This window comes from Pinus tabuliformis, chromosome 6 (assembly GCF_031772625.1).
Source record: "Pinus tabuliformis cultivar Carrire ecotype Pingquan chromosome 6, CPIR1, whole genome shotgun sequence".
NCBI lineage: Eukaryota > Viridiplantae > Streptophyta > Pinopsida > Pinales > Pinaceae > Pinus > Pinus tabuliformis.
Genome location: NC_142292.1, coordinates 720751602 through 720778870, shown reverse-complemented (window position 1 = coordinate 720778870; position 27269 = coordinate 720751602). Strand labels below are relative to the sequence as shown.

The following is a 27269-nucleotide window of genomic DNA, read 5'->3' as shown; positions in this document are numbered from 1 at the left end:
CCATCAAACAGTGATTCCACCTCACGGTCGGACATCACAAAACCATCATCATATTGGTCTCTATCCAAGCCTTCTAGGGCTTCCAAAGCATTTGTTCCAACCAAGGCTTCCAGGACTAGTAACTCAACCCACAGTTGTCGTCGGGCTTCCAGAGCGTTTGTCCAACCAAGGCTTCTAGGACTAGTAACTCAACCCACCAAGGGCTTCCAGAGCGTTTGTCCAACCAAGGCTTCCAAGACTAGTAACTCAACCCAAGCTGTTATAGGGCTTCCAAAGCGTTTGTCCAACCAAGGCTTCCAAGAACTAATAACTCAACCCAAGCTAAGGAAACATGAGAACCAACCAAAAACAAACAATGAAAGTAAACCCACAATAACCATGGCTATCTAGGAAATGGCAAGGCCAAGAAATCCGTTGTCAATCCAGGCAATCTTTTTGCCAATGAGAGATCACAACCAAGAAACCACATGCATGTGCCATGCAAGCCAAAACTAGTGAAGGAAACATACATGCAACTCGGTACCTGTAACAAAATATGATGTAGTTGTTGATCCCGATGCCTTCTTGCACTTTCGTGCTCTTCCTTCTCCTTCTTGCTCCCGAAATCCAAGTATGCCACATCCACCAAGAGTGCTCCACTAAAACTCTAAGTCTCCAAGAGTATGAGAGAGAGAAATAATAGAAAAGAACTCCAACACTAAACTGACAAAAGGTTACCAACTGATCCTCAGAAGCCTTTTTATGAATGAGGCCTCTATTTTCTTCACTTTCCATTATTTTCCTTCATTTTCCTACTCACATGCAAGCTGTGACCTTTCACTTTCCTTTTCTCCTAATTTCCATTATTTTCATAAATAAATGTGCCAAAAATGTCATTTTGCCTTTCAAAAGCCTTAGCAATTGTCTTTGCCAATTCCCTTAGCCATAAACAATCACAAGTGATCCTCGTCACTAGAATTCTACCCAACATTCAGCTTGGAATAAATGTCCCATCATCCATGGTTATTATTTTGTCTTTATTTACTTTTATTACATGGAATTTTCACCAGGGTTGTTACAAGAACGAGAGCAGAAGAAATTGGAGGAAGAAAGGTAGAAGCAGGAAGAAGAAGAAAGGTGAAAGAGTAGAAAAAGAAGAAACCACACAAAGACAAGCCAAAGAACAGAATCGGCAGCTAGGGAAGGAGAGAAAACAGATGCAAGATAAAGAGCTCACTAAAGAGATTGATGAGTTGATTGAAATCCAAGACATGGAGGAGGAATCGGAGCCGCAGAATCAAGATGTTGACCTAATGCCAAGTACACAGTAGGTCACCATTCAGTCTCCCCATCCTCCAGCAGAGCAAGCTCCAAGCGAGGAAGAGGAAATTGTTACTCTCGATGATGGTTTGGTTATGGACACGTAAAATCTAACTTATGACGAGCTTCGGAAAATGATTGTACAAGCGAGGAAGAAACATTTTCCAGATGACCTTGCATCTCATCCATTCATCAAAGAAAGGGTGATCGTGACAAACACCAGAAGAAATTCAGGTGCCATTGTCGTAGGCAACATGGCCTTCGCAGTTGCTACAAAGTCAAACACGAACTATTTGATGGCCAAGAACAAACAATTGGGAAAGAACTTGCACGCTGCTAGGTAAGAGGTTGAACAGCTCATAGCAAAGTTACAGAATGCAGCGCCTGCAGAAGTCTATCTAGAAGAACTGAAGGCAACGATACTTGGTGAAGTATCGAGACGGGGAGAGACCATTCGGAATCTTTATGAGGAGCTTGTTACCGTGCATAAGGCAATTGTCCACTTGCATTGGTTGCAACACAAATGTAAAGATCATGTCAAAACTCTCAAGGTTGTACAATCATCTATTGTTGTCGTGCATGAATGGTCAATGCAATCCTTGAATTGGGAAAGAAGACAAGGCAAGAGGCAGAGTTGGAGAAAGAAAAGTTTTGGATGCTCATCCAAAATAACATATAACTCGCTTCGTTCATTGCCAACACCCAGTCCTCATATGCACGATTGTACAACCACCTGGACTTCTTGTTGAAATCGCACGAAATCCCATCAGTCAACTCACTGATGGAGACCAAACATAGGAATCCGATCAGGCCGAAGAATGAAGAATGCTTGGAACATTTGAGACAAATAGCCATCAAGGAAGATATTGAAGTAAACAAACAGAATATGTAGAAGTACATTAGTGGCTCTGTCCAAATCAACACAATGTTGCTCCTACTCAATAAGGAAACACAAACTGGTTCCAAATTAGTGTACATGAATGCCATGGAGGCTAGAGTCTACTTCCAGCTTGATACCATCGCACAGGTTGGGGATGTCATCCCGCAGTACAAGGCTTGGCACCATTACATGACCGAGAAACATCAAGTGGAAGTTGTTGAGCTGAAGTTCCCCCAAACTCGAGCTTAATTGTTTTGCCTTATTAGACAATCTAGTTGGTTATAACCAATTTTGTCTTACATGGGTAAGAGTGTATTGTAATATTCTTTTGTAATTAATTTGTAAGTGGAATTTCAAGTGTCAACATTGGAATGTGAAGAGTCATGATGTAATAAATGTAAAGAGTCATCTTATAAAGAAGTTGAAGATTCATGAGGGAAGTCCAAGAGTCACAAGGGGAAGTGAACAATCACCCATTTTGTTATAAAGAGACGCTCATAACTCATGTAAAGAGAATTTTGGGAGCTAAGCTTTTGGCTAGGCTTAGGCTTAGAATCAGGAGCTTGGGAGTTTTGTGAGAGTCTTAGCTTCTCTGTAGCATAGAGGGAGTATCTTTCTTTGGAGGAGCAGATGTAGACTTGACGTTCCACTGTTAGGACTAGTAGTTCGTCAATGTTATATGTATGATTGGAACTTTCACTTAATAAAAGCTCAGAGTCGGCACATTTTCATGCATATGTTTGTAAATATAGTAGGACTAATCTTGTTATGTTTTCAATTTATGTTATTTCACTTACGCTTATGTGTATGAACTATTTTGTTTGCATTGGTACGAATCTTGTTGAATGTGTGTTGTATTTCTCCATCACGATTAACTTGTGAACTATTTTGCAGGCTAGCTTGTGATGTCTTTATGCTCATGTGTTCCCTCCAAACTGTGAATATTACAGACTTCTAAGGGACTCACTCATTCACCCTTCATGTGTTAGAACCTTCATGCATTGCACTTGACTTTCCGCAAAGTCACACACTTGTTCCCACCAAAGTCACCATACACCACTCTATGCGTTACTGCAGCCAAGGCACATCATTAAAACCCATTGCATCGGCAACCGAGTCACATTTTGGATGGGACTCCTACACCAAATGGTGTGAGGTCTAATTGGGACTTCATATCAAGGAGATGCCCTGAATGTTGGTGGGTCTAGCACTGTCAATAGGTTCAATGGGTTAAGGGTTAATGTTTTAGCAGGTTGTAGGATAGGTGATTTGTCACTTAGCAAGTTAATGTTTGACTAAATTATTGGATTAATATTAATAGGTTAATGGGTTAGTGACTTAGTTAGAATGATCTATAGATGTTTCCCTCTAAAAGGATAATTTTTGTATACAATTCAATTTATGCTTTCAACAAAATAAAATTCTAGCTAAGAATGTATGAGCGAATGTCTTAACAATTTTAGCACATTGATCATGTATATTATTGATGGCTATTGTGAGAAAGCTCAATGTCTAACATTTTTATTCAGAGTACCCAGCGTAAACCATGTTGGGCAATCTTAAAATTGTTCAAAAGAGGCAATCTTAAGAGTAGTGGTAATGATTGAAGACATTGTGTTGTTAATAGCATCCATGGTTTAGTCAACAGTGACAACACCATTTCAAAGCTAACCCTGTGACAACATTCTGCAATATGAAAGTGCATTGTTTAAATTAAGTTTAATACAAAACCTATTAATTTACAGATTGTTTCCATGTCAAGATCATGTAGGTATATGATATGTTGTAACACGCCTTCAAGTGAGGACCACATCTTATTTGTGATCTTCATAAAGGTTAGGTTCCACTAACCTTTGCTAACTAGAAAGACATTCAATGAAAATCCTTTGAGAAGGTAGTTTTCTTTCCAAAGGAAAAACTTGGTTGGGGAGGGAACTTAAAGGATACTTCCCTAGATTCATGGATGACATCCCTAGTAAGCCTATCAACATAAATTAGTACACTTCATCTAGGGGAATTTGAACTAGGAACTTGCTGATATAGAACTAGCCAAATACACAACAACATCGGCAACATCTAGCGAAACTAACCCCTTGGATTTGAGAGTATAGTTATTATGTAAATTCATGATCTATAATTTAATACTCCTAGAATTGTCCTTCAAGCTCTAACACAATCTCAACATGCCAGCTAAATTTATGGTTTAGTATTCCCATAGATTGCAATTTCCCAATTTCCCAATGGACAAACTAGTGTTTGTTCTCCCTTCTTTTTATTTTTCACTACTATTTTACTTAATTATTCTTTCTTCTATTTTCAATATTTATAATTATAATAAGTATGTTTTAAAAAATCATTGGTAAATTATCATAACCAAGTAAATTATCTAAAGAACAGTTTGTTACTTAGCATCCACCTACGATGAGAATTGAGAGGAAACTCAAATAGATTGCTCTAACACCATCCCATATGAAGATAGCTCTTACTTTAAGGTGTTTCTTGATATATTTTTGTGTCCAAGGAGTTATATGCAATGCAATATAGAAGATCAATTATAAAGGTTAAGAAAGCTGTCTTCTTCATTTAAGGTTACCCTACTTTACCGAAGATTTCGAAAGAAACCTCTTGCCACAAACATCTCCAAGTCATCCTTAGACATGGTCTAAAGGTACTCATATTGATTGAAGAGGGAGGGTGACATCACTGATTGGTCATCATATTCCTCAAAACGGCATCTCTCTATCAATTGTGCTATGCTTTTGAACATGGATAAGGGATGGGCATATCGTAGCAGCGGTTCACAAATTTTCAACGGATCACAACTCTCTCTCAGTATTTTTTATTAAGAAACCTATTCTCAAATAGCATGTGATGGGAAATTTACTTTAATCACGCTGTTATAGCAGCATTTGCAAAATAGCATTTAGTTATAGTTTATTTGGCAGTGTTAGTCCAATGAATACCCTTAAGAGTGTACTGTTCACCAAGATGAAATAAATATCTCGTTCCCCATGTAGTGTTCCATGCCGTTAAGAGACGAAAGCAAATTTCATATACAAGCAAACATGGTATTATTAGAATATCCATCTTTACAAGAAGATTGAAATGGACCTCATATATGAATAGGCAAAGATACATATTTCAATCTTTTCTAGAAATAGAATACTAGAGGAAATCGATGGTTTCTTTCCACCAGTACCTCGTGAAAACTTTTCGACTCCAACGAAAATGATTCCTCTAATGTTTTCACCACCAACATTTCAAAGCATTGGGTCATCATTTATTCTCCACTTCTTTCAGGAAATTCACTTGCATATCTTTGTACCTTTCCATTAACTGCAATGTGCATATTAAGGAAAACATCCCTGTACGTAGAGGAAGCTTTATATTCCAAGACTTCAGCCAAAAACAAACCCTCTGGATATCTGTTGTTAGAATATGGACCTGCAATATGGGAAAGCAAGAACTATCTAAACCTACATAAATATTCCTATGAGTTGTTCAGTTTTAGTCCAAAACCTCAGCATGAAAAAGCATGACGAAATTCTTATATGGAGGACGTTACTTACAGGATGAAATGACCTACAGCAAGGCCCTTACTGCATGACATGTCACAATTAGATCCCAAACAACAATCATTTCATTATAGGACTGTAAGGACTTGGACATGGAGTCACAGCAAGATCAGGTAGCTGATCAATTATTTCATTAACTGCTGCTAGACATGAATTCAGCATTTTCTTCTCTATTAATACCAACTGCGTTGCCACCTTCCTTTTTGCGTTTGTTGTCGGATCCGCAAGCTAATGCAGAACATATACATCATATATGAGCAATCTTTTATAGTTTGAATATACTTGAGGGCATTGAGATAGAGTCGTCATAAACAGGAAAACCAGCGTTCTTACCACTATTTCATCTTCGATAGCAGTTGTTGGATAACCCGCAAGTCGTTCTTTGAAGTATCTGGATAACTGGTCCAAAACTGCTCTTTCTGTACATGGGCTTACCTGCTCCACATATCAAAATGTTAGTTGGTCAAGGTGGAGAAGTTTGCTATTTACCAGCTACATTTTTAACAGCATGTTAATTGATGCCCTGGAAAACTGGTAGGAACCAGCAACAAGTTATACAAAACTAATCAGTCTGCAATTGCCAACAAAAGACATCATCGGTAGAAGTTGCTTATGTCATCAATCTGCAACTTGAAACTGACGAGGTGTGGAAATGCAGACTTCTAAAGAAACCATGAAATTTGTCAAAAGCACTGTCAAAATAATCCCTGATTAATATGGTGTCTCCTGTAGCTGGCACCACTGTCAAACCCTGTCTAACTGTGAAATGCAGTGATCACTCTCAATCCTAAGTCAATGAGAGCCCACCTGGAACTGACCAAAGGGAATACGGGGGGGCATGCATCCACTATCTGCACATATACAAAGGTTTGGCAATAAGGCCATCTCTCAGCTCCAGAAAATGCTGTTGGAAGTAATGCTTCCAAGTTCCATGTCATGCTGTTGGAAGTAATGCTTCCATGTCATGTGTAGTTGTTATTAAGAGTTACGGGGAGTCAGTCTAGAAGTTGTTGTTTCCAATGTATGAGTTCTAGTCATGATCTAGATGTGTCGAAGTCAGTAACTTATGTCTTATGTATTTGTACTTACAGTGATCAATAAAAGTATCAACGTGTGTTTTGTGTTGCGTGAAATCGCTTTCTGCTCTCTTTCATTTTTGTAACATGGTATCAAAGCTGGTTGAGCCCTGACTATTTCGTGACAGGGGCTGAGATCATGCAATTTTAGCCATGATACTCCTTTGTAGATAAATTAGTTTAATAGTGTTTGATCTATTGTTTGTGTGAATATTTGATTTGTCTGTGAATTGTGGATAGTTGCATGCAAAGGAGAATTGTGAAGATTCAGTGTTGTTGATTTGTGAAATTCCATTTTGGACAAATCTTTGTAAGAGAATAGGAGATCTGCTTGTGAAGAAGCTGGATCAGCATAGATTTGGTTTGATCTAGTGTGGATCTACAATTGAGAGTAATGTCAAAATATTTTAAACGGTGGTTCTCAAGATTATCAGATGGTGCAAGATGTACAGCCACAACATGCAGGTAGAATGTTGGCATTTCTCATTCTAGATCTGAACTAATAAAATATTGTGGTATTGTTTATCCAGAGATCGAGATCCAAACGCTGCAGATCTGATGGCAAATACCAATATGCAAAGTTACTATTATTATATTTGATCTGATCTGATCTGCACAGATCAATAAAGAGCAGTGATTGATTTTGTCTTGTATGTTTTGGCGGTTGGTGTTTGTGTTTTTATAGGTTATAGAAAGGGTTAGTGGTTCTTAAACTGGAAGCCCCGGTGTCCGAAACATCAATTATTGTGTGTTAGTAAGGTCAAGTTGTTTGATCAACTTTTAAGCACATTTAGTATCCAGACCTCTATCCTAGAAACTGATGGATAGCCAAAAGCGAAATATCCGACAGATGGTGGTTGGTCCAAAGGATGGTTCATTACTTCACGACTCTTATTGCGGAAGCCCCGACGAGCCGAGGTGTCAATATTGTTGATCTTGCAAAATTCATCAACAATGATCAGACGCAGTTATGCTTTAAATGGAGGGCAAGTGATAGCTCGAAGATGTGGTGGTGAAAGAGCGGTGTTTGCAAGATTCTAGAGTGGATGTGAGTGCTAATGAAGACCAGTCAGACAGATATTATCTTTGTTGTTGTAATATGAGTTTTCAATGTTTTTCATGTAAGCATTAAGGGAGGGTGTTGGAAGTAATGCTTCCATGTCATGTATAGTTGTCATTAGGAGTTATGAGGTGTCAGTCTAGAAGTTGGTGTTTCCAATGAATGAGTTGTAGTTATGATCTAGATGTGTCGAAATCAATGATTTATGTCTTATATATTTGTACCTGTAGTGATCAATAAAAGTATCACAATGTGTGTTTTGTGTTGTGTATAATCGCTCTTTGATCTCTCTTTTTTCTAATAAATGCTTGGAAGAAAAGGTCATCATTGGGCCAAGAATTGAGAATTATATAGCTCGGATAGGAACTTCGGCACATGTTCAGTGTAAACATGTAAGTAGTTTGAGATATTTTTGAAAAATAATTCTAATTTTCGAGAAGTAATTATTTGTAATTCACTTTAGGAAAAAGTGGAAGTATTATTTTTAGCTGTTGACAATAAAATTGTACTTAGACTAGGACTAAGAGTAATCTTAAAAATAGATTCTCTATTAAAACTACAAACACAAAGCAAGTTAGAGGTGTTTACACACACATTTGGAAGATGCATTCCAGGGAAGCATGTAGTTTGAGACAGCACTCTGTACATTCTTGTATATGGATACGGAACTCCATACAGTTGTACAGACATGTCCCACATGCTTTACAGTCTGTCCCACAGATCGTACAGCAGTTTTCTCCTGTTTCAGGGTTTTCCAGCAAGCTGTATAAGCTCAATTGGGGACATTTTTTGGTGTCGCTGCATACTGTTTTGCTGGGCAGTGTGGAGGTTCGCTGTAAGTTTTTTTTGAAGGAATGAAAAGCTGATTTGGAGTAATTACTTATGTGTATGAGAAATTAATTTTTATGCTTTTGCATTTTAATTTCTAGCAATGTGAGTGATGCTACAGTCTGAGATTTAATTTCAGCGTTAATTAAATTCAGCAATTCGGGGCATGTTTTGGTATCTGTGCATACTGTTTTCTTGGGCAGTGTGTGGAGGTTCCCTGTAAATTTTTTTGAAGGAATGAAACGCTGATTTGAAGGAGTAATTTCCTATGTGTATGTGAAATTAATTTTTATGTTTTGCATTTTAATTTCTAGCTATGAGTGATTGATGCTACGGTCTGAAATTTAATTTCAGCGTTAATTAAATTCAGCGATCTACTTGTTTATTTGAGATCACGAGGGCATTAGTCACCTAAGGCTTCCTACACCAAAACCCTCAATAGGTACAATCAAAGTGACATAAATACTGTCTGTAAATGTTCTCATTGATTACGCAGTTCAGAGCATGTTTAGACAGTAGGACCTTGGAAGTGACCTAGAGCCTCTACTAAGTACTTGAAAGAATGGAGGCAATCTGGTAAGATGGCCACTCACTGATGTAACCAAAAACCAACAAGAAACTCACTCTAGGGGCCTTGTCAGGGATACCAATCCCTACCAAAAGTCAAATCTCTAAAGACCCAAGCTCTACTAAGGAAAGAGATCACTTTGAAATCAGTCAACCGTTAGTGCTGGATGATACACCTAAAGGGGAAGGTTTAGACTCTATCCTTCCTAGCCTAGTGGATTTCTAGGACAATGGGCTGCACCAAATCATGTGCCTATGGTGGGAGATCTAAACTCTCTCCTTCGAGACCAATGTCTTTGAAGCAAACTCAATCCCCATACCTTGAAATAATAAAGGAAAATGGGTTTGATGATCATGTCCAAGAGGCACATTTTGGACAAGATATCCTAGAAATGTTTCTAAAAAGACTTTCTCAATAAGGGCAAGGGAGCCATATCCCTTGTTAAAGACAAGGATGGAGAATGCGTTGCAAGCTGACGAGGGGCCGCCTGAATTGAACCCCCAAGTCCACAAAAAGATTACAACACAAAACCTGTTGTCGGAAAATCTAGTAGGCCTAGTGCAGAGCCTCACTAGGTGGATCCAGACATTAGGACAACATGTCAACAAGAGATCGGCTACCACTGTCACCTCAGCAACCTTTCTCCAACTATTTAGTGGTGTTTGCACCATAAGTGAGGCTTTTCTAAACAGATCACCTAAAAGATATTCAATAAGAATGGATCAAAGTGATGAGTGAGGTCTAATGATGGGACAGGGTACCACTACCGACACACCCTGGATGACTTGGATAATATTCAGCAACATCCAAGCACTCTATCCTTAGACCACTAAAGCAAATAAAAGTGTTGTTATAAGTTAAAGCATTGTAGATTTTCAAATGACGAGGTGCACAATGTCATATAACATCTAGCACAAAAAGTCTTACAATGGTAAATCAACAAAGGATCAAGACTTTCAATTAGATATGAAGGATCTAAATTTTTCAATGGAGTGGCTGAAACATGCATATATCAGCAATAGAATGATGAGGTCAACCCTAGAAATTGTTGAATTTTTTACAAGATGAACAGTAGAAACCAATTTATCAATTGATCTTGATGTCTCTGATATCAATGAGCAATTATACAAAGAAAATCTCAAGAGTAATGCAATGAAAACAGTAAGATCATAAAGAGACATCCATGCACAATAGAGACAACAAAGTTTTCCATGGGAAAACCCAGCAACTCTTCTTCTAAGAGAAATTTTCTTCAGCAATTTACAAATCCAAATTGCCTAGAAATTTGTGCCAAAAATCCATGTCCAAACTTTAGTCAAATTCATTCTCTATATGCTCCCATGTGTGGCTAATATAGAAGAGAGATGATGATGAGTGAGTGATCAAATGAAGTGTCACATCATATATATATATATATATATATACACGAGTCGAATGGCTGCATTTACACCAAGGGACACACCATTTCATGGTGGGGCCAACTTGTCCTTTTGGAGCCTACATGAAACCCAAAAATAAAATTTATTTTATTTTAATTTCCATAAGTTTTTTAGGCCGGCATAGGAGGCTTCTTGGCATGCGAGAATACTTGATGCTACACAAAAATCAACACTCCCTCTTAGAGAGAGAGGTATTCTCCTTGGCTGCAACAAATTTTCCTTTAAGCTGAAATTTCCCTTCCATAAGAAAAGTTTATGAGCTTGTCCTATGGATGCATGTCTATAGATAACTGTCCTGGAGTGGGCAATGTAACTCCTCACATGCACGTGAGTATCCAACGCCATTTACCTCTGGCCAAAGTCCATTATGGCTCCTTAGCTAAATATATCTATCTCCTCTAGTCAAAGTCCTTTATGACCTAGCCAAGTCCTTATAGATTATCAGTAGAGAACTTGCCCTTGGACCATTCACCCAACCAAATTTCCTTATGACTTTTCAGGTGAATCACGTCTATTGCCTCTAGTCAAAGTCCTTTATGACCTAGCCAAATATTTCTGGAAACCAATTCCTTCTAACTTCTCAAGTGAATGTGCCCATATCCCCTAGTCAATGTCCTCTATGACCCAGCCAAAGTCCTTTATGGCTTTAGGCAATGGTCTTCCCAATCCTGCAAAGACCTCGTCACTCCCTCCCAATGAGGGTGACATTCAGCATCATACCAACCTCATCTTTCAAGTATGTCGACAATTTTCTCATTTGTGGATGTGTACTAGAGCTCTGTTGCTCCTCTTTGCATCATGTCTCGGATAAAGTAACCCGGCCATGTCCTTATGGCTTCTGAAGCCACACTACTTCATGACTTGTGATATTGGCTACGACATACTCTACCTCTGAAAATCTGTATATTCTTGCAGCCTCACTTGACCTCCTAAGACATATCTCAAACCACATCCAACTATACAACGTAGGTATCACATGCTTTGTTGCCATTCACTGTACATGCCTCGGCTCAACCATAAATTGGTTCAGGTTGCTCATGGCAAAGCAAATATTTGGCCTAGTGTGAACCAAGTACATCAAGGATCCAATTAACTGCATGTAAATCGTGTGATCCACCAAATCTGAATCTCCAATCCCAAGAAATAGCGTATCTGCCAAAATCCTTCATTTCAATCTCCGAGGCCAACTTCCTTTGACATTGAAGCAGGTCTTCCTGTGGTAGTCCTAGCTGCTTCCTCAGTCATGGCAGCAAATCTTCCTGCCACTGTTGCTCCCTTTGTCACATAAGCAAGTCCTTCTGCCACTAGTACTCCCTCTATCACGTAAGCAAGTCCTTATGTTTTTGTTGCTCCCTTTGTCATGTAAGCAAGTCCTTCTGCTATTGTTGGTTCCTCTATCATGTAAGAGAGTCCTAGTATTTGACATGATATCCTCAAAGAAGGCATACTGCTCCTAGAGACCTTTTGTCTCTGAACATCTTGACAATCTCAACTCATGACATCCTTTAGGAATGTTGCTCCTTCCACTCTGCCTAACGATCTACCCCCCTCAAAAATGGAAGCTCTTCCTGTCATCTGGCACAATCCAAGATGTCCTAACACTGTACAATTTCTTCCTTTCGAACACCAATCACTCTTGTTGAGTTTTATGCTCGAGCCCTTAGGTCATACAAGAAGCTATCCATCGGAGACTGGAGCAAAAGATATCGTTATAGTCCACTCCTTCTTACTAGGAGAACCCTCTTGTCACAAGCCTTGCTTTGTTCTTCTTGATGTTGCCATCTACTGCCATAATCATTGCCATGGTAACCTTCATGACGAACCTACAAGTTTCATTCAGGAGGCCATGCAAGAAACAAATATAACCAAGCAAAAAAAGTACAAAGACAAGAGGTTCACCAAGGAAAAATAACAATAATCAAGGGAGAAAGATATGAAGTACTTATCTCTTGATTAAGGAAGAAATTGTTGAGTGTTGTAGGGAATTGTCAACTCCCTCTTGATCCTGTTTTCCGTAATGAATCCATATGCAATCTTATCAAGCTTAGATTCCTTTTGTTTCTTCATCCTGCGGATTAGGCTTAGCAAGCCATTCATTGATTTATCTAGTCACACCAAAGGCTTAACAATAAGCTAGTATCAACACCAAGTCCTTGTATAATTCCTTTAGGGCAAGTTATCCCATGGTGGACGAATCAAAGAGGTGTACAGATCTATTGAAAATGTTGAATGATGACTCATTTATGACATCATATATCAGAAAAATTCCCATTGATAATATGTAGTGTGGAAGCGCTCTTGACCAGTAGTGTCCCAAATCTATAATTTGATTTGTTTTCCATCTAATTCGATGGTCTTCATTTTGAAGTCAATCCCTATGGTAGTTGTTGTCGCACAGTGTTTAGGCACCGAGACAATGCTCAGAGTAAGGTCTGTCACTCTAATCCTTACTCACTCTGTTTAGACTCTCTCCTAGATAAGTCAAGGGGGGTAGTCCCTAAGTTGAATGGATGAGGGTAGCCTGTGGAACATGGGCTCTAGGAGATTTTAAGGATGAACAACTTGATGAATTTAAAGCAAGTCTCGATCAATAGAAAAATAAGACACAATCACAAGATATAAATGACTAAAGACCAGTGCCTTTAATGTGATTTAACCAAAGACTAAATAATAACAAGTCACCAAAAGCAGTTTATAATGTAGCAAAGCAATGATCATGAACAATTAATTATAAAATGCCCAAAACTTTATCATACAGGATAATCTAGCAAAATTATCTTTCTCCAACAGTCAATATGATTTTTTAAACATTTATCGCACCTTGACAATAGAGAAATCACAAAAATGCATTTAATCACCAAATAACACTAAGGAACTTCAAATTAGATTTTGAATTATTCTTTAAACAATTGTTTTAATGGTAAATGAAGAAATCAAAATCTTTTAATGTGACGGAAAAATGAATCAAAGGGTTAAAAATTAAAATTTTAATGGGCCATAGGCCACATTAAAATATTAAATGTGAAATCACAAATCCCTTTTTAGTTTATTTTATTCTCAATCCCAACGTCACAAAATATATATATTTAAAAAAATTTAAAAAAAATTATGATTTTTAAAAAATTTAAATGTTTTAGATTTTTTATTTTTTAATTTTGTTAATTTTTTAGGCTCTTTAATGCTTTTTTAAAATAAAAATCAAAATAAAATCAAAACCATAAAAAAATGAAGATTGAAAAATGTAAAAAAACAAAAGTAAATTCAAATGAAAAACAAAAAATAAAAGAAAAGAAAACTATACTAACCATAACTTACGTGCATACAAGCTAAAATAAAAATAAAAAAAGGGTCGAAGTGTTTGTTTGTTGTGTGTATCTGCAGGTCTAGTGGAGGAAAGGAGAGAAGAAGACTACGCTCAAGTAAGGAGTGATGGCTATGTGGAGGGAAGAAAAGTCGGCCAGAAGGCAACGGAAAGGGACGAAGACTGCATGGGAGATGGAGAAATGGAGCTGCAGTGAGGAATGGACGCAGGGGTCAAGGGGATTCGAAGGGGAGAATGGAGCAACGAATGACAACAGGGGTTTAGTGTAGGAATGGAGGGGTGACAGAAATCACAGGGTTTGTAGGCAAAGCATAGGAGAAAGGAGCGCGAACAGGTAGCAGAAAATGGCCACCGCCTGGGGAGCCAGATGAGGCAACCGCAAAGGGAGGACGGGTTGAGCGAGAGCAAAGGGAGCAGATGCGGGCAGCAATGGAAGAGTTGTAGCAATGGGTGCAGATTTGATGAAGGTGGATAAGGAGACCGCGGGCAGAAGGATGATGGAGGCAACGTACAGGTATGGCAGCGTGCAGGGGATGAGGAGTTGGACCGACGGTGGATTTTGCAGCAGACTTAGGCCAGCGTTTGAGGGTTTGCAGGGTTTAGTCAGTGAGAAGAAATGTAGGCAGATAAAAAACGCAAGCAAACAAGGGTAAAAAGAAACCCAAAATTTTCCAGATTTAAAAAACCCAAATGTAGACAATAAAAAAATTCAAAATTTGCCAGAAAACCCCAAGATGTAGACAGTAAAAACAAATTCGAAATTTTATGTTTAGAAAACCCTGGGCAGCAAAGAAATTGTAGCCCAAAACTTAAGATAAAACCAGAAAAAACGAATTTCATACCAATGTATTTTTATGCTTCAGATTTATCAACGAAAACCCTCGTTAAATCATTTCCAGATTTAAAAAATTTAAAACCCTTGGACTGCAAAAGACTGGATAATTTTCCTGCAAAATGATGTTGATGAACTCTAGAGATCCATATCTTACCCTCCAGGGCCTAGATCTGGACTCTATATAGATTTCTTCCTCAGATCTGTGGTTGCAAGACAACAACAAAAAACACCCAAACGATATATACAATGATAAAACTAAAACCCGGAAAAACCCAAGTCAGAAAACCAAAAATAATTTACAGATCTATGTACAATAATGGTAGATCTATCAAATCTGAGGAGTATGAGTCCAACATAAAAAATTAATTTTTTTGAACTTTAAAGGAGGTGCTTAGCTCAAAACCCTTCGTGCATCACCAATAAAAATCTTATGATAAACTCGAGATCAAATTAAGCTGGGCCCTTCAGAAAACACGGATCGGGAGTTGGCTGGTCCAACTGAAAACTTTCCCGAACGCCCGATGATCTAAAAATCAAGAATTTCTTGCAAAACTCAATTCAGCCATCAAAATAGAGCGAGAAAACAATAATAAAACTCAGACAAATAGAGACACATGCTATTACGTTCAGAATTTAGATTATTATTCAAACCCCAACGACTGAGCAAGATACCTGTACTGAAATCACTCTTTAGAAACTACTATCAATGGCTAAAAAAAAATTTACACATGAAAAATGACACATCTTACAGTATTTCCATGAAGAATAACATTGGCGAAGATTAACCCCAAAGTCTTTCTTTATTATTTAAAAAAGATTACACGAGAGCTTTTTACTTAGCACATGACTCAAAAGTCATAGATATTGACTAACAAATGACCTCCTATTTAAAGATAAATACTCCAACAGCTAGTACGAGTGATCATCGTCAAAGCAATCTCGACCGTTGATGAAGATCAAAATTTCTTTTAATCTCATCCGTAAAAATATTTAAATATTTGAGGAAATTCGAATTTTTCAATTAAATGCATTTTAATTAATTCAAAAATTAAGTTTTTGAATTAATTTCCCCAAAATTTTGACTTTGACTTAACCCCAAGGACCAAAGACTTAAAATTTAGCAAAAATAATTAATTTGCCTTAGTCCCGAGACCTTTTAAATTTTGATTTTTAAGGACCGACTAATTTTTCCTTCAGAGAATTTAAATTTACCTTGAACCTAGAATTAATTAAATTTATCGCTTAGGATTTTAATTAATTTCTGGCCATAAAATTTAATTAATTAACCTATGAGGGGATAAATTATTTTTCCAACCCTCAAGACACTTTACATCATGATTTTCATATTTTTACATCTCAAAGGGGAAAACCCATTTGTAAAAGACCCTCACAGACTACCCATTTCTACGACACAAATATAATCCAACAAACCAAGCAATTTGTAATAAAATAACATAACCAAATAGTTAGGATTATTCCCAAATCACTTTTACATAGACTCGATCTAGAACATTAGGACTCACCTAAAATCCCAGTGACAAAATCCATTCTGGCTCTGGGGTAAGACTAAAGAAAAACTCGACCGACCATCCGAGAATGGATCAGTGAGACAAAAAACCTCCCAAAATGTAAATCGTCACCAAAAAAGTAGGTTTACCTAGGCAATTACATACATGACACGGACCTGCTGAGATTATTTACATTATACACATGCAAAAAGGTTTTACATAATATCTTGAAAGTGAAACTGATGATGGTGGTTGGACGGCATAGACACATCGACCAGGCACTATCCCTTTTGTGAAAAAAGGGGGTGTACTACTATGGGTCGTTGACACGTAGTGGGCAACAGTGGTTATGAAACTTGTGGTAAAGCAATCATCAACAAAACACAATGAAACATCTCACAGCGTTCAATGACACGTCAATCAGGCACTATCCCTTTTGCGAAAAAAGGGGGTGTACTACTATGGGTCGTTGACACGTAGTGGGCAACAGTGGTTATGAAACTTGTGGTAAAGCAATCATCAACAAAACACAATGAAACATCTCACAGCGTTCAATGTTGTCCGTACTATACCTTCTGATGTCTTCTATGCCTTGATTTCCATGCACAACATTGCCCAGAAATCACTCCTTCAGCTTGTTGCAACAAATTTCTCCTTTAGAACTTTTCTCCAGCTCTCAGCCTCCTTTCTCCAATCTGCTCATGAAAAATGAATGCAGTCTCTCTTTTCTTTCCCCTTTTGTTTCCCTAAATGACTTTTGGGCAACCCTAAGATCTAATGGCTCATATTCATTTAGATCAAGGGATGAGAATAAATGTACATTTAATTCTCACTTTCTATTTTTTAACTCACCCATTAAATAAAGTACCCACATTGTACTTTATGTCTAAAGTCACTTTTCACTTTATAATTTAACATTGACTTTACCACTTATAAAGTCACCTTCACTTTATAAAGTCACACTTAGGAAAAGCATTATTTTGGACACTTTTCCCTAACTAGAGACTAACCCATGGGAAACCACTTGTCCAAGGTACATTAAAAATCAACACAAATGGAGTGTCACATCATCCTCATATATACAAGTTGAATAGGTGCATTTACCCCAAGGGACACACCCTTTCATGGTGGGATCGACTTGTCCTTTTTGAGCCTACATGATGTTGAAGAAAATGTAACTAGGTTCAGTGTTTACAAATGTAATTTTGGTCTTTGTACTTGTCAAGAAAAAGAAATATTATTTTTGTAAAATTATAAGAATGATTTTCTTGCTCATTCCATAGGTCTAGGAAAGTCAAAGAGTCAAAGTCATATGTAAAGAGCTCTTCTTGAGCATATATGTAATATATACAAGTCTGTAAAATGGTGTCTAACAGCCCTCCAGTAATGACAAGCACAATCCTCTTCACGTCGGCCAGCAAATGAATTAAATAGAAGTCATGTTGGCTTACACAACAGTTCACTTGATCAAGTCGGCTAATTATAGAGACGAAACCACTATATATACCCAGTGAGGGTCTGTGCAAAACAGAGACAGGAAAATCAGATTCCTCTGTGATTTTCGTGGGTACAGTACAGAGGAGAAACTCGGACTTCCTGAATTAATTCGATGGGTACAGGAGTCTGTAATTCGTATTACAGGAGGACACTATTTCGAGGTCTCTGAAATTTCGTGGATATTTGCAGTGGCACAATTGCAGTCTCAGCACAATCATTCATGATGGAGAGGATCACAATGATCCTACTACAGTCTCGACACATCTGTTATATTACACTCTCGGCATAACTATAATCACAGTATCTCTGTCTCGACATACTTATAAGATGAAGTCATGGTCTCGGTATCTTTAACGATGAAGGGATACACACTCAGAATACTCTATAAGAACAGTCACAGTCAAGGCGTAAGTATGATGATAAGGATCTTGGCAAACACACCTTGTCTCACGTTCTGGATGCAGTTATAATCATGACACAGTGAGTTCATGACCGTAATGTAGATATAACTACAAAGGCATAATCATAATAGAAGATCTCGGTGCAGCTTCAGTAGATAGACTTCGTAGGAACAGTGATGATCTTCGTAATTACACAGTGATAATCTCAGGAAATATGCAGTGATGATCTCAATGATGATCTCAGTAAATGTACAGTGATAAACTCAGTAAATGCACAGTAATGATCTCGATAATGGCATAGCTATGATGATCTCAAAGATGACCTCGGTAAAGTAGCAGTGAAGATGATAATCTCAGCAGTGAAGAGGATTGGTGTCTTGGTCTTGGAGTGGCTTAGTAGGTCAAGGGTCAAGGTCTTGGTATTCGTCAAATGGAATCTCTATAAGAAGAATTGTGTGCAGGTTTTCCTCTCCAAGAGGGAGAGGTTTTGGCCCTGGCAGAAAGCCAAACATCTTGTGTTCTTGTCTCTTTGGTTTTGGTAGCTATTTGATGAAATAAGAAACACACATTCTAATAATGTCAAAAAGAAGATTATGCTAAGAAGAAAATTAAAATGCCTCACAAATAGTTATCAAGTTAAGAAGAATCACATCAATCCTACTTGCCCTAGATTCATCAACATGGAATCAGAGCTAAGGTGCTAAAGTAAAAGGAAGGGCAACAAAAGAGACATATAAGGACTAGTCTTCAAGAAGGGCATCAAAGCAAGAGCTTTGTCAAGATTAAAGGATTAGCCCACAACAGCAAAGGCTTTTGTCAAAAATGAAGTTTCAATCACAAGTACTCAGAACCCGAGTTCATGGTAGCAGTTTCGATGCCTCTCACAGTCTTAGTCTATGTCATACCATAGGGATCTCAATATAGAATGAAGTTGTTCTTTGATGGATCTCAATACCATAAAATGATCATCATGGAAAGCAACATCAAGACTCTATGGTTCTACACAATGTTGCATACTTCAAGGTTCCATAATCCACTTATGTGATAGCAAAACAATGCTACCTCAAGTTCATCAACAGGTTGCGAATCATAAGAATCAGATGTATAAGTCGAAGAAACTTGAAGACAAGAAGGCAAGCTTCATACCATTACATCAAGGATCTCAACAAGAGGAAGCATCAATTCATTTACTTCAACCATCATCAAAGCAATCACGGTAAAGATTTCATCTTCACATGAAAAGTAAGTATCTTTTCAATTTATATATTTGGTTAAATGACTTCATGATTGCAAGGACATCTATAGGTTGGATGGACCATTAAGATTCCTTGCATGAAGAAGGATGATAGACATAGTCCTCTAAGTCGCTGAAGTCATTAAACATATCAATAGGCCTCCTCTAAATTTATGGAAAGGGATGCTTATGAAAGATCCCCTAAAATAGCAATATTGGAGACATCAAAGTGATGTAGGTGATAAACTCATTCTCTAAAGATGCAATGAAGAAGGTCACATATTCTTCATGAAAGTAAAAGGGTATCAAGGATGTAGTATATCTTCATAAGATCCCATCTACAAGATCTAGGAAGGAAGATAATCATTATCGTTCTAACTAATAGGCAAGGTAACAAATGTCCGTGAACAAGAAGGTTACCCCATTCAACAACTTGTGGTCTCTATGCTAGATAGAGAAAGACAAGTTGATGGCAAAAATATTGAAGGTTAAAAGAACTCAACCTTGTGCAGAAAGGAAATGCAAGGTTGATCCTCAAGCAAGACAAAATAAGTATAGCTAAGATTCAATGCTATAGAAATATTTTGGAAGCTCATATCACTGAAATATGGAGGAAGTTGAAAAAAAGGGCCAAGGAAAGAGGGAGTAACATATCTCTCCTATAAGTAAGATAGTATCCCTCACAAAAGGGTCCTATCATAAGCTCCTAAATATTGTGTTAAAAGATATGACAATGATAATAAGATGTAACATGGCATCATGAAAGCATTAGAAACAGGAGCTCGTAACTCATAACATCTTCATAAGGATCATGAAGGACAAAAATCCTTGGCAGACAACATGTAGGATATATAGCTCTTGGGAACCTCAGTGGACATTGAAGGACAGAAAGGAGTCATATAAGGCTCATCATACATCAAGTCAAAAATGAAACATCTTCCAACTGGGGATATACAAGATCCTCAAAATTCTCTGATGGAATCCTCATCGTAGGGTTCACTAATCTAGAGAGGAAGCAAGTGTTTCAACAAGAACTCCAACATATGGAATCCATGAGATGATGATATGACATGAAGCAGATCAAGGGATTGAAGATCTTTTCAATCAAGGAAGCTGTTGGAAGAAGCCTCGATGACCTGAAGGTAAAATAAGGTATGTATGATTGTGCTTAATATTATAATGTCATGTCATATGGTTGCAGGTAACATGGATCATTGCTTCTATCTTAAGAAGTATGATCAAGAGAAAAAAGATCTCCTCCTCTAAAAGGATGCAGGAAGGAATAGAGTCACACTAAGATGAAATCAACATAATATGTCCTCATATGAAGTATGAGGTGGCTGACTACAGTTAAGAGACTCTAATTGAAAGATCGTGGAATGGAATGAGCGAGGAAGGAAGAGATCGTGAGATATGCAACCATGATGAAGGCAATCAACATCCAATAGACCGATAAGATTTGACTACGAAATCTCCCAGAAGGATATGAAGACTTTGATGAAAGTCTGAAAAAGATGGAGACCCTTGACAATGGGTATCTTTGGGAGATGTGTCAACATGAATGCAGGATGTTGATACCTACAGGAAGATGTCATGATGAAGAGCCATCTAGTAAGGGCTACAGGAACAAGAGTTGTAAGTACAAGTACAACTGGCATTCATGTGGTGGATCGAAATTCCTAAAAGAAGCATGATGGGAAAGAAGTAGCTATATGATGAAGGTCCAGATATGTATCAAGAAGGCCACTTTCCATAAAGAAAGGAATGACATGACGAACCAAGAAGGAAAGTGATCGATCGCTGATGCCCTACAAGAAAGAAGCTCAACTGAATTTTATTTTAATTTCCATAATTTTTCTAGGCCAACTTGGGAGCCTTCTTGGCATGTGGGAATACCTCCCAATGCCACACAAAAATCAACAGAAATAAGGTTGAATGTGCAACATTATAATAGATTTTGCTTTTAGATAATTATTTAATACAATTTCTATTTAACGAGCAATGACAAATCAAAGAAAATTACTTTTTTAGAAATATTTCATATAAACCCTAATCCTAACACTAAATCTCTAGAATTTAAGAGAGAAGATGGAGAATTTATTAAAGAGTAGGGTTTGATCAACACCACCTAGATTAATTCCTTGTTCAAAATGGGTAAATGAAGTCTTCTAGGGAAAATGCAACAAGAATGGCTTTGTTGAATACGATGAGATGACTAAGGCATCCACTTATAAACCCTAGCAACTTCCTTGTGAGGGGAAAATTTAAATTTAAGAGATGCACACTCAAAGTTTTCTTCAAGGATTCAAGGAAAACAAAATTATATCACAAATAAGCAAGATTTCTAGGTAAATTTAATAATTTCAATCATGGCATATGTAGAAACCCTACTCCACAAATATAACATACAAAATATAGCAAATATGCAATAAACTTACAAAATTCTCACAAGAATCACTTCAATAAATCCCAAGAAACCATCTCCAAGAGCAATATGCACCACAAAGATCACATTTTGGCCAAGTAGAAGAGACAACAACTAATGTGCACCCCCAAAGGGAGGAGAGTGTGATGATTGTATAATAATGATAGAATGAAATAAGGCCTTTATTTATATCAAGTCTACCATCTAACATGTCTTATTTCCATAATTTTACAAGCATAGCCCTAAAACAAGTTGCTTAAGCATGGTTGTTGTTGCTTCATCCTCATCTTTGAAAAGTTTTGTTTCCAATTCTTCTAGATGTAGAGTGTCATTCTCCAAATTATCTTCCTCTAGGTTGTTGTCCCAAGTTGTATATGACGTATCATCACGAGCCCGCTTACAGTAATGACTCAACAACCTCAAGTTGTAGTGCACATAAATGAAGCTTTCTGCTCAATTTTCATTGAGTCAGTTTCTTCTCACATTATGGATGAAGCTATAGGTGCTCCAACACCTCTCTGCAAAAGAAGTATTTACAACCCATGAAAGCACTATTGTTGCCAATTTTGCTAAAAGCCCTGGGCGCCATATGTGTCCCACCATGTGACAGTATTGTTGGAGAATGTAACTAGTTTCGGTCTTCATAATTATCATTTGACTTGTGTAATGATGAAATCTCTATGTATTGATCAAAAGGAACAAAGAAAATTATTTATAAAGCATGGGTTTCATGCTTGGGTCAATGGTCAATAGGTCAAAGCATCCATTGTATACTTGTAGGTTTGTTATGAGCCAAAGATCATTATTACATTATAAAGAACCCTCAGAAGCACATGTACCAAAGAAAGAAATTATTATTGTAGTCATTTATGTGTCTAGAAGCTTCAAATTGATCTAGCCAGCTAGCTAGTCTAGGTCGGCCTTGGTGAGCTTGAAAAGCCACATGAAAAGGTATATAAAGGTATAACTTCGCACTTCTTTGGCAGAAAAGAGAACTCGTATATCTCTTTTCTGGGTCAGTGGTTTAGGAGAGAAGTGAAGGTGCAAGTAAAGGTCTTTAAGGGATGTGGAGGAGGATGTCTTAAAGAACCCTTTTGTGGGGACCATCTATGTTACTGCCCTTGAAGATATATGAGATTATCTCGATGGTTGATCTTGGAATAAGCTTAGAGTCTTATTTTGGTTTTGGAAATCTCCTTTGAATTTGATTTTATAAGAAAATTTTCTTGTGGGTTTTCCCCTTGGAGGGGTTTTGCCTTGGTTTGAGCCAGTGTTGCACGAAGCGCCCCCCCCCCCCGGTTCGAAGCTCCGAAGCGCGTCCCGTACGGAAGCGCCTAGGAAGCTTCATCGGAAGCGGCGCTTCGGCTTTTTAAGCCGCTTCCTGGAATTTCCGAAGCGCCGGACGGAAGCGCCGCTTCCATGCCTCCGAAGCGCGCTTCGTACGGTGCTTCGGGCCTCAGAAGCGCGGCGCTTCGGAGCAGGAAGCGCACGCTTCCGTACGCTTCGGCCAAACAGGGCGCGCGCAAGGGAAAAAGACACTCTTTTTTTAATTTTTTTTTTAAGTTATGTTAACTCAACATTAAGGGGGTGGGTTAGGGTGAGGTTAGAGTGAGGTTAAGGTGAGGAATGAAAAGAATAAAGCCCCCATTCATTCCTCATTTTCTCACTTTGAGTTTATGAGAGTTGGAGAAGAAAAGAGAGGAGAGGATAAGAGGAGAGAGGAAAGGAGAGGAGAAGAGAGGAGAGCTTGGAGGAGTGAAGAAGGAGGAGCTAGGAGAAGGAGGAGGAGCTTGGAGGACTTCATCTACAAGAGCTAAAGAGGTAAGTTCAAACTCCCTTGTTTTTTTGACAATTTTTTTGTATTTTTCTCCTCCCTCTCCTACTCTTTCCCATTGTTTCTACTTGCTCCTTTATTTACATGTTGTCCACCACCTATATCCATATTCCAAGATGGTGTTCTTTTGGCTTCTATGTATCATTCCACTCTTGGGTTTAATGATGGCAAAGGTGAATAGGAATAGAAGGGAAGAAACAGAAGAGGACAGTGGTGATGGTCCTAATAGGAGTGACCCAATGTATGATGAGGAGGAAGGGTTTGAAGAGGAAGGGGATGAACCTGAAGGGGACACTGAAACACAAGATGGGAAAGCTACATCAACACCCTTAACTATGTGACCAAACTTGATGGGGGAAAGGGTGGTGGATCTTACAAATTTGTGTGCCCTCATGGTTGTCATGGAGGAAAACCATATTGTGGTTCATATACCCGTCTGAGGAGGCATCTTTGTGGGGTGCTGGACAGTGATGAAAAAAAGGGTCCTGTGGGGGTACAAATTTGCCCAAACATTTCAACTGAAGAAAGAAGAAAATACATCCAAATAGAGATGGCTGCACAACAAAAAAACAAGAAACAAAAAACTCATTCTGAATCAAGTGCAACCTCTAAATTTGGTAGTTGCTCATCTCCTCATGGTACTTCTGCAAGCTCTGGAGGTAGAAGAACAATAGGGGATTTCCTTAATGTTGCTGGGAGGGATGATGTGGATGGAAAGATAGTCCGTTTTCTTTGTGCTTGCGGTGTACCATTCAATGTGCTTCGCTCTCCCTATTGGCATGAAATGGTAAAGGCCATCAATGAAGCCCCAAAAGGATACAAGGCCCCCAACTATGAGAAAGCTAGAATAGTGTTATTAGAAAGAGAAAAAGCTAAGGTTCAAAGAGCTTTGACACGTTTTACAAATGAGTGGGTAGATTCTGGGGTATCCATTGTATCAGATGGGTGGACAAATATTAGAAACCAACATTTGATAAATGTTCTTGGTGTTTCTTCTAGTGTTGTAGTATTTATTGCATGTCATGACTCCTCCTCCATCACTGCATCTGCACAAAACATTGCAGATCTCCTATTGAAATCAATCAAAGATGTTGGTCCGAATAATGTGGTTCAAGTGATCACAGATAATGCAGCAAATTGTAAGGCAGCAAGAAAAATTATTGAGCGTACTCATCCACACATCTTTTGGTCTGGGTGCCTGGTTCACACATTGAACCTTTTGATGCATGATATTGTGAAACACAAAGAATGTGGGTGGATTGCTGAGGTTTACAGGAGAGGGAAGCAGCTCATTAAATTCATCACAGGGCATACAAGGGTAAACTACTTCTATGGCACTTACTCCAAGTTGCAATTGCTTAAAATTGCAAAGACAAGATTTGCTAGTTATTACCTCACCTTTAGGCGGCTAGTGAAGATGAGACAAGCTTTAACTAATCTGGTGTGTGCTGAAACATGGGATGAAATTAACACTGACATAGATGGTGCTAATGCAGTCAAGGACACTGTTCTTGACAGTTACTTTTGGGGACAGGTTAAATATGTTTTGCAATTCACCAAACCAATTTATTACATGATCAAGTTTGCAGATTCAGATCGACCAGTAATTGGGGAGGTGTATGAGCAAATGGATAGCATGTTGGGGCAGATTAAAGACATTGTTGAGCCTAGAGATACCACCTTGTACAATTATATTCGTGTAGAGGTGGAAAACCGATGGGAAATGCTAAATGTTCCATTGCATGCATTAGCATATGTTTTGACACCTAAATACTATCATCCATCATGGCTTTCAACACCAGCCCCTGGGGGGGGAAGCAGGAGAAAACCACACCAAGATCAAGAGGTTCACAAAAAATATATGGCTGCATTGAGTAAATTAATCCCTGATGAGGAGGAGGCTGCATTGGTACGGAGACAGGTGAGCAACTATACGCTCAACACTGGTCCATTTGGGAGCATGCATGCAATTAAAGATCGAGAAACTTTTTCTGCTCTTGAGTGGTGGAACATGCATGGAGGGGGTACTCCACTTCTACAGAGTTTGGCATTGCGGGTGCTATCACAGGTGGTAAACACTTCTTCTGCAGAGAGGTGTTGGAGCTCTTATTCTTTCATCCACAGTGTTAAAAGGAACATGTTGAATTTAGACCGGGCAGAGAGCTTGGTTTATGTTCATTACAACTTGCGATTGTTGTCCCATTACTGTGAAGATGCAAAGTCTAATAAAGACTTGTTGATTTGGGACAAGAATCCAGAGGAGCCCAATTTGGAGGATGGAGTGTTGCGATTAGAGCAATTAGAGGATGCTCTTATCCAGGTATGTCCATTGTGGTATGAATTTTCCAATTTTCCCTTATAAAGCATTTCTCTAATTCATGTTTTTAACTTTTTTGTTAACTAGTGTTATTTTTTTTTGCATGAATTTTTTGAGCGATTCTAGGATGATGATGACCGTGTTGATATGCCACCACCCCCACCCCCATCTGGTCCCTTGGTTCCTAGGTTCCATGGTTCAACACCAACAGCAGGGGGTTCTTCTTCATCAGTTTCAGTGCCACGACTTCCACAGGCACCATCTTCTTCATTGCCACCACGTGGAGGCCCGCCACCACGTTCTATTCGTGGTGGAAGGAGGAGAGATTAGTAGATATATTCACAATCTACTACTTTTTGTCATAGATTACTCATTAGACTTGTAGACTTGTGAATTTGAATTTTGAACCTTTTTGGCTTGGCGGTGACCAAGTGACATATTTTGTAAACATTGTTATTTGAATTTTGGACATGACAAATGTTGACAGTTGCTCACTTGCTAGATAAATCATAATATGCTCTATGTTTTATGTTTTATAATATGCTTAAATGTTTTATGTTTTATAATATGCTTAAAAATTTGATGTATGTTTGTAATAGCTAGAATATAGATGATTGTTGTACATACTAGTAACTACAATGGAATCATGGATGCCATATCTATCTTGATTTATGCAAAAATATGCATGTTTTCATGTCTTCTACAATTAATTTGGTATTTGGGATGTTTGTTTTGAGTATAAATGCAAAAAAATATAAAATATATATATATATAGCAGACGCTTCCGCGGACACTTCGCTTCCTAGATTTTTGGAAAATGACGCTTCGGCGTCCCCGCTTCCAAAAAACGCTTCCGCTTCGCTCCCGCTTCGTGCAACATTGGTTTGAGCCTATCTCTGGTGTCCCTCTATTTATGGTTGTGATCATCATGTTTTGACATTTATTTGATGATGAAAAGCATAATCTTGATCAAGAAGAAGATTAATAATATCACAAGTAAATGTCTCATAATGGAAATGAATAATTGGAAAAAACTGCGTTTGTTGATTTTCCAACATGGTATCAGAGCTTGGTTTAAAGGAGGAAGTCGAAGGTCACTTTCTATTGGCACTGCGGTAACCCTAGTATTACAATGAGGAGGCAATTATTTCATATTATGGCTCAATGACCT

At 38.1% G+C, this 27269-nt stretch overlaps 2 protein-coding genes across 2 annotated transcripts in view; one reads left to right on the top strand and one right to left on the bottom strand.

Moving 5' to 3' along the window:
* Window positions 1-5226: 5226 nt before the first annotated feature.
* LOC149260715 (Rubisco methyltransferase family protein) overlaps window positions 5227-27269 on the bottom strand; it is a 111448-nt gene continuing 89405 nt past the window's right edge. Inside the window, 2 exon segments of the mRNA XM_089420968.1 lie at window positions 5227-5982; window positions 6088-6189. Of these exon segments, the coding sequence (XP_089277094.1) occupies window positions 5815-5982; window positions 6088-6189 (270 nt within the window). The 3' untranslated portion in view covers window positions 5227-5814.
* LOC149260716 (uncharacterized) lies at window positions 14494-26514 on the top strand. Its single transcript, XM_089434082.1, has 3 exons — window positions 14494-14561; window positions 24781-26101; window positions 26225-26514. The coding sequence occupies exons 1-3, from the start codon at window positions 14494-14496 to the stop codon at window positions 26426-26428; spliced, it is 1593 nt and encodes a 530-aa protein (XP_089290208.1). The 3' UTR covers window positions 26429-26514.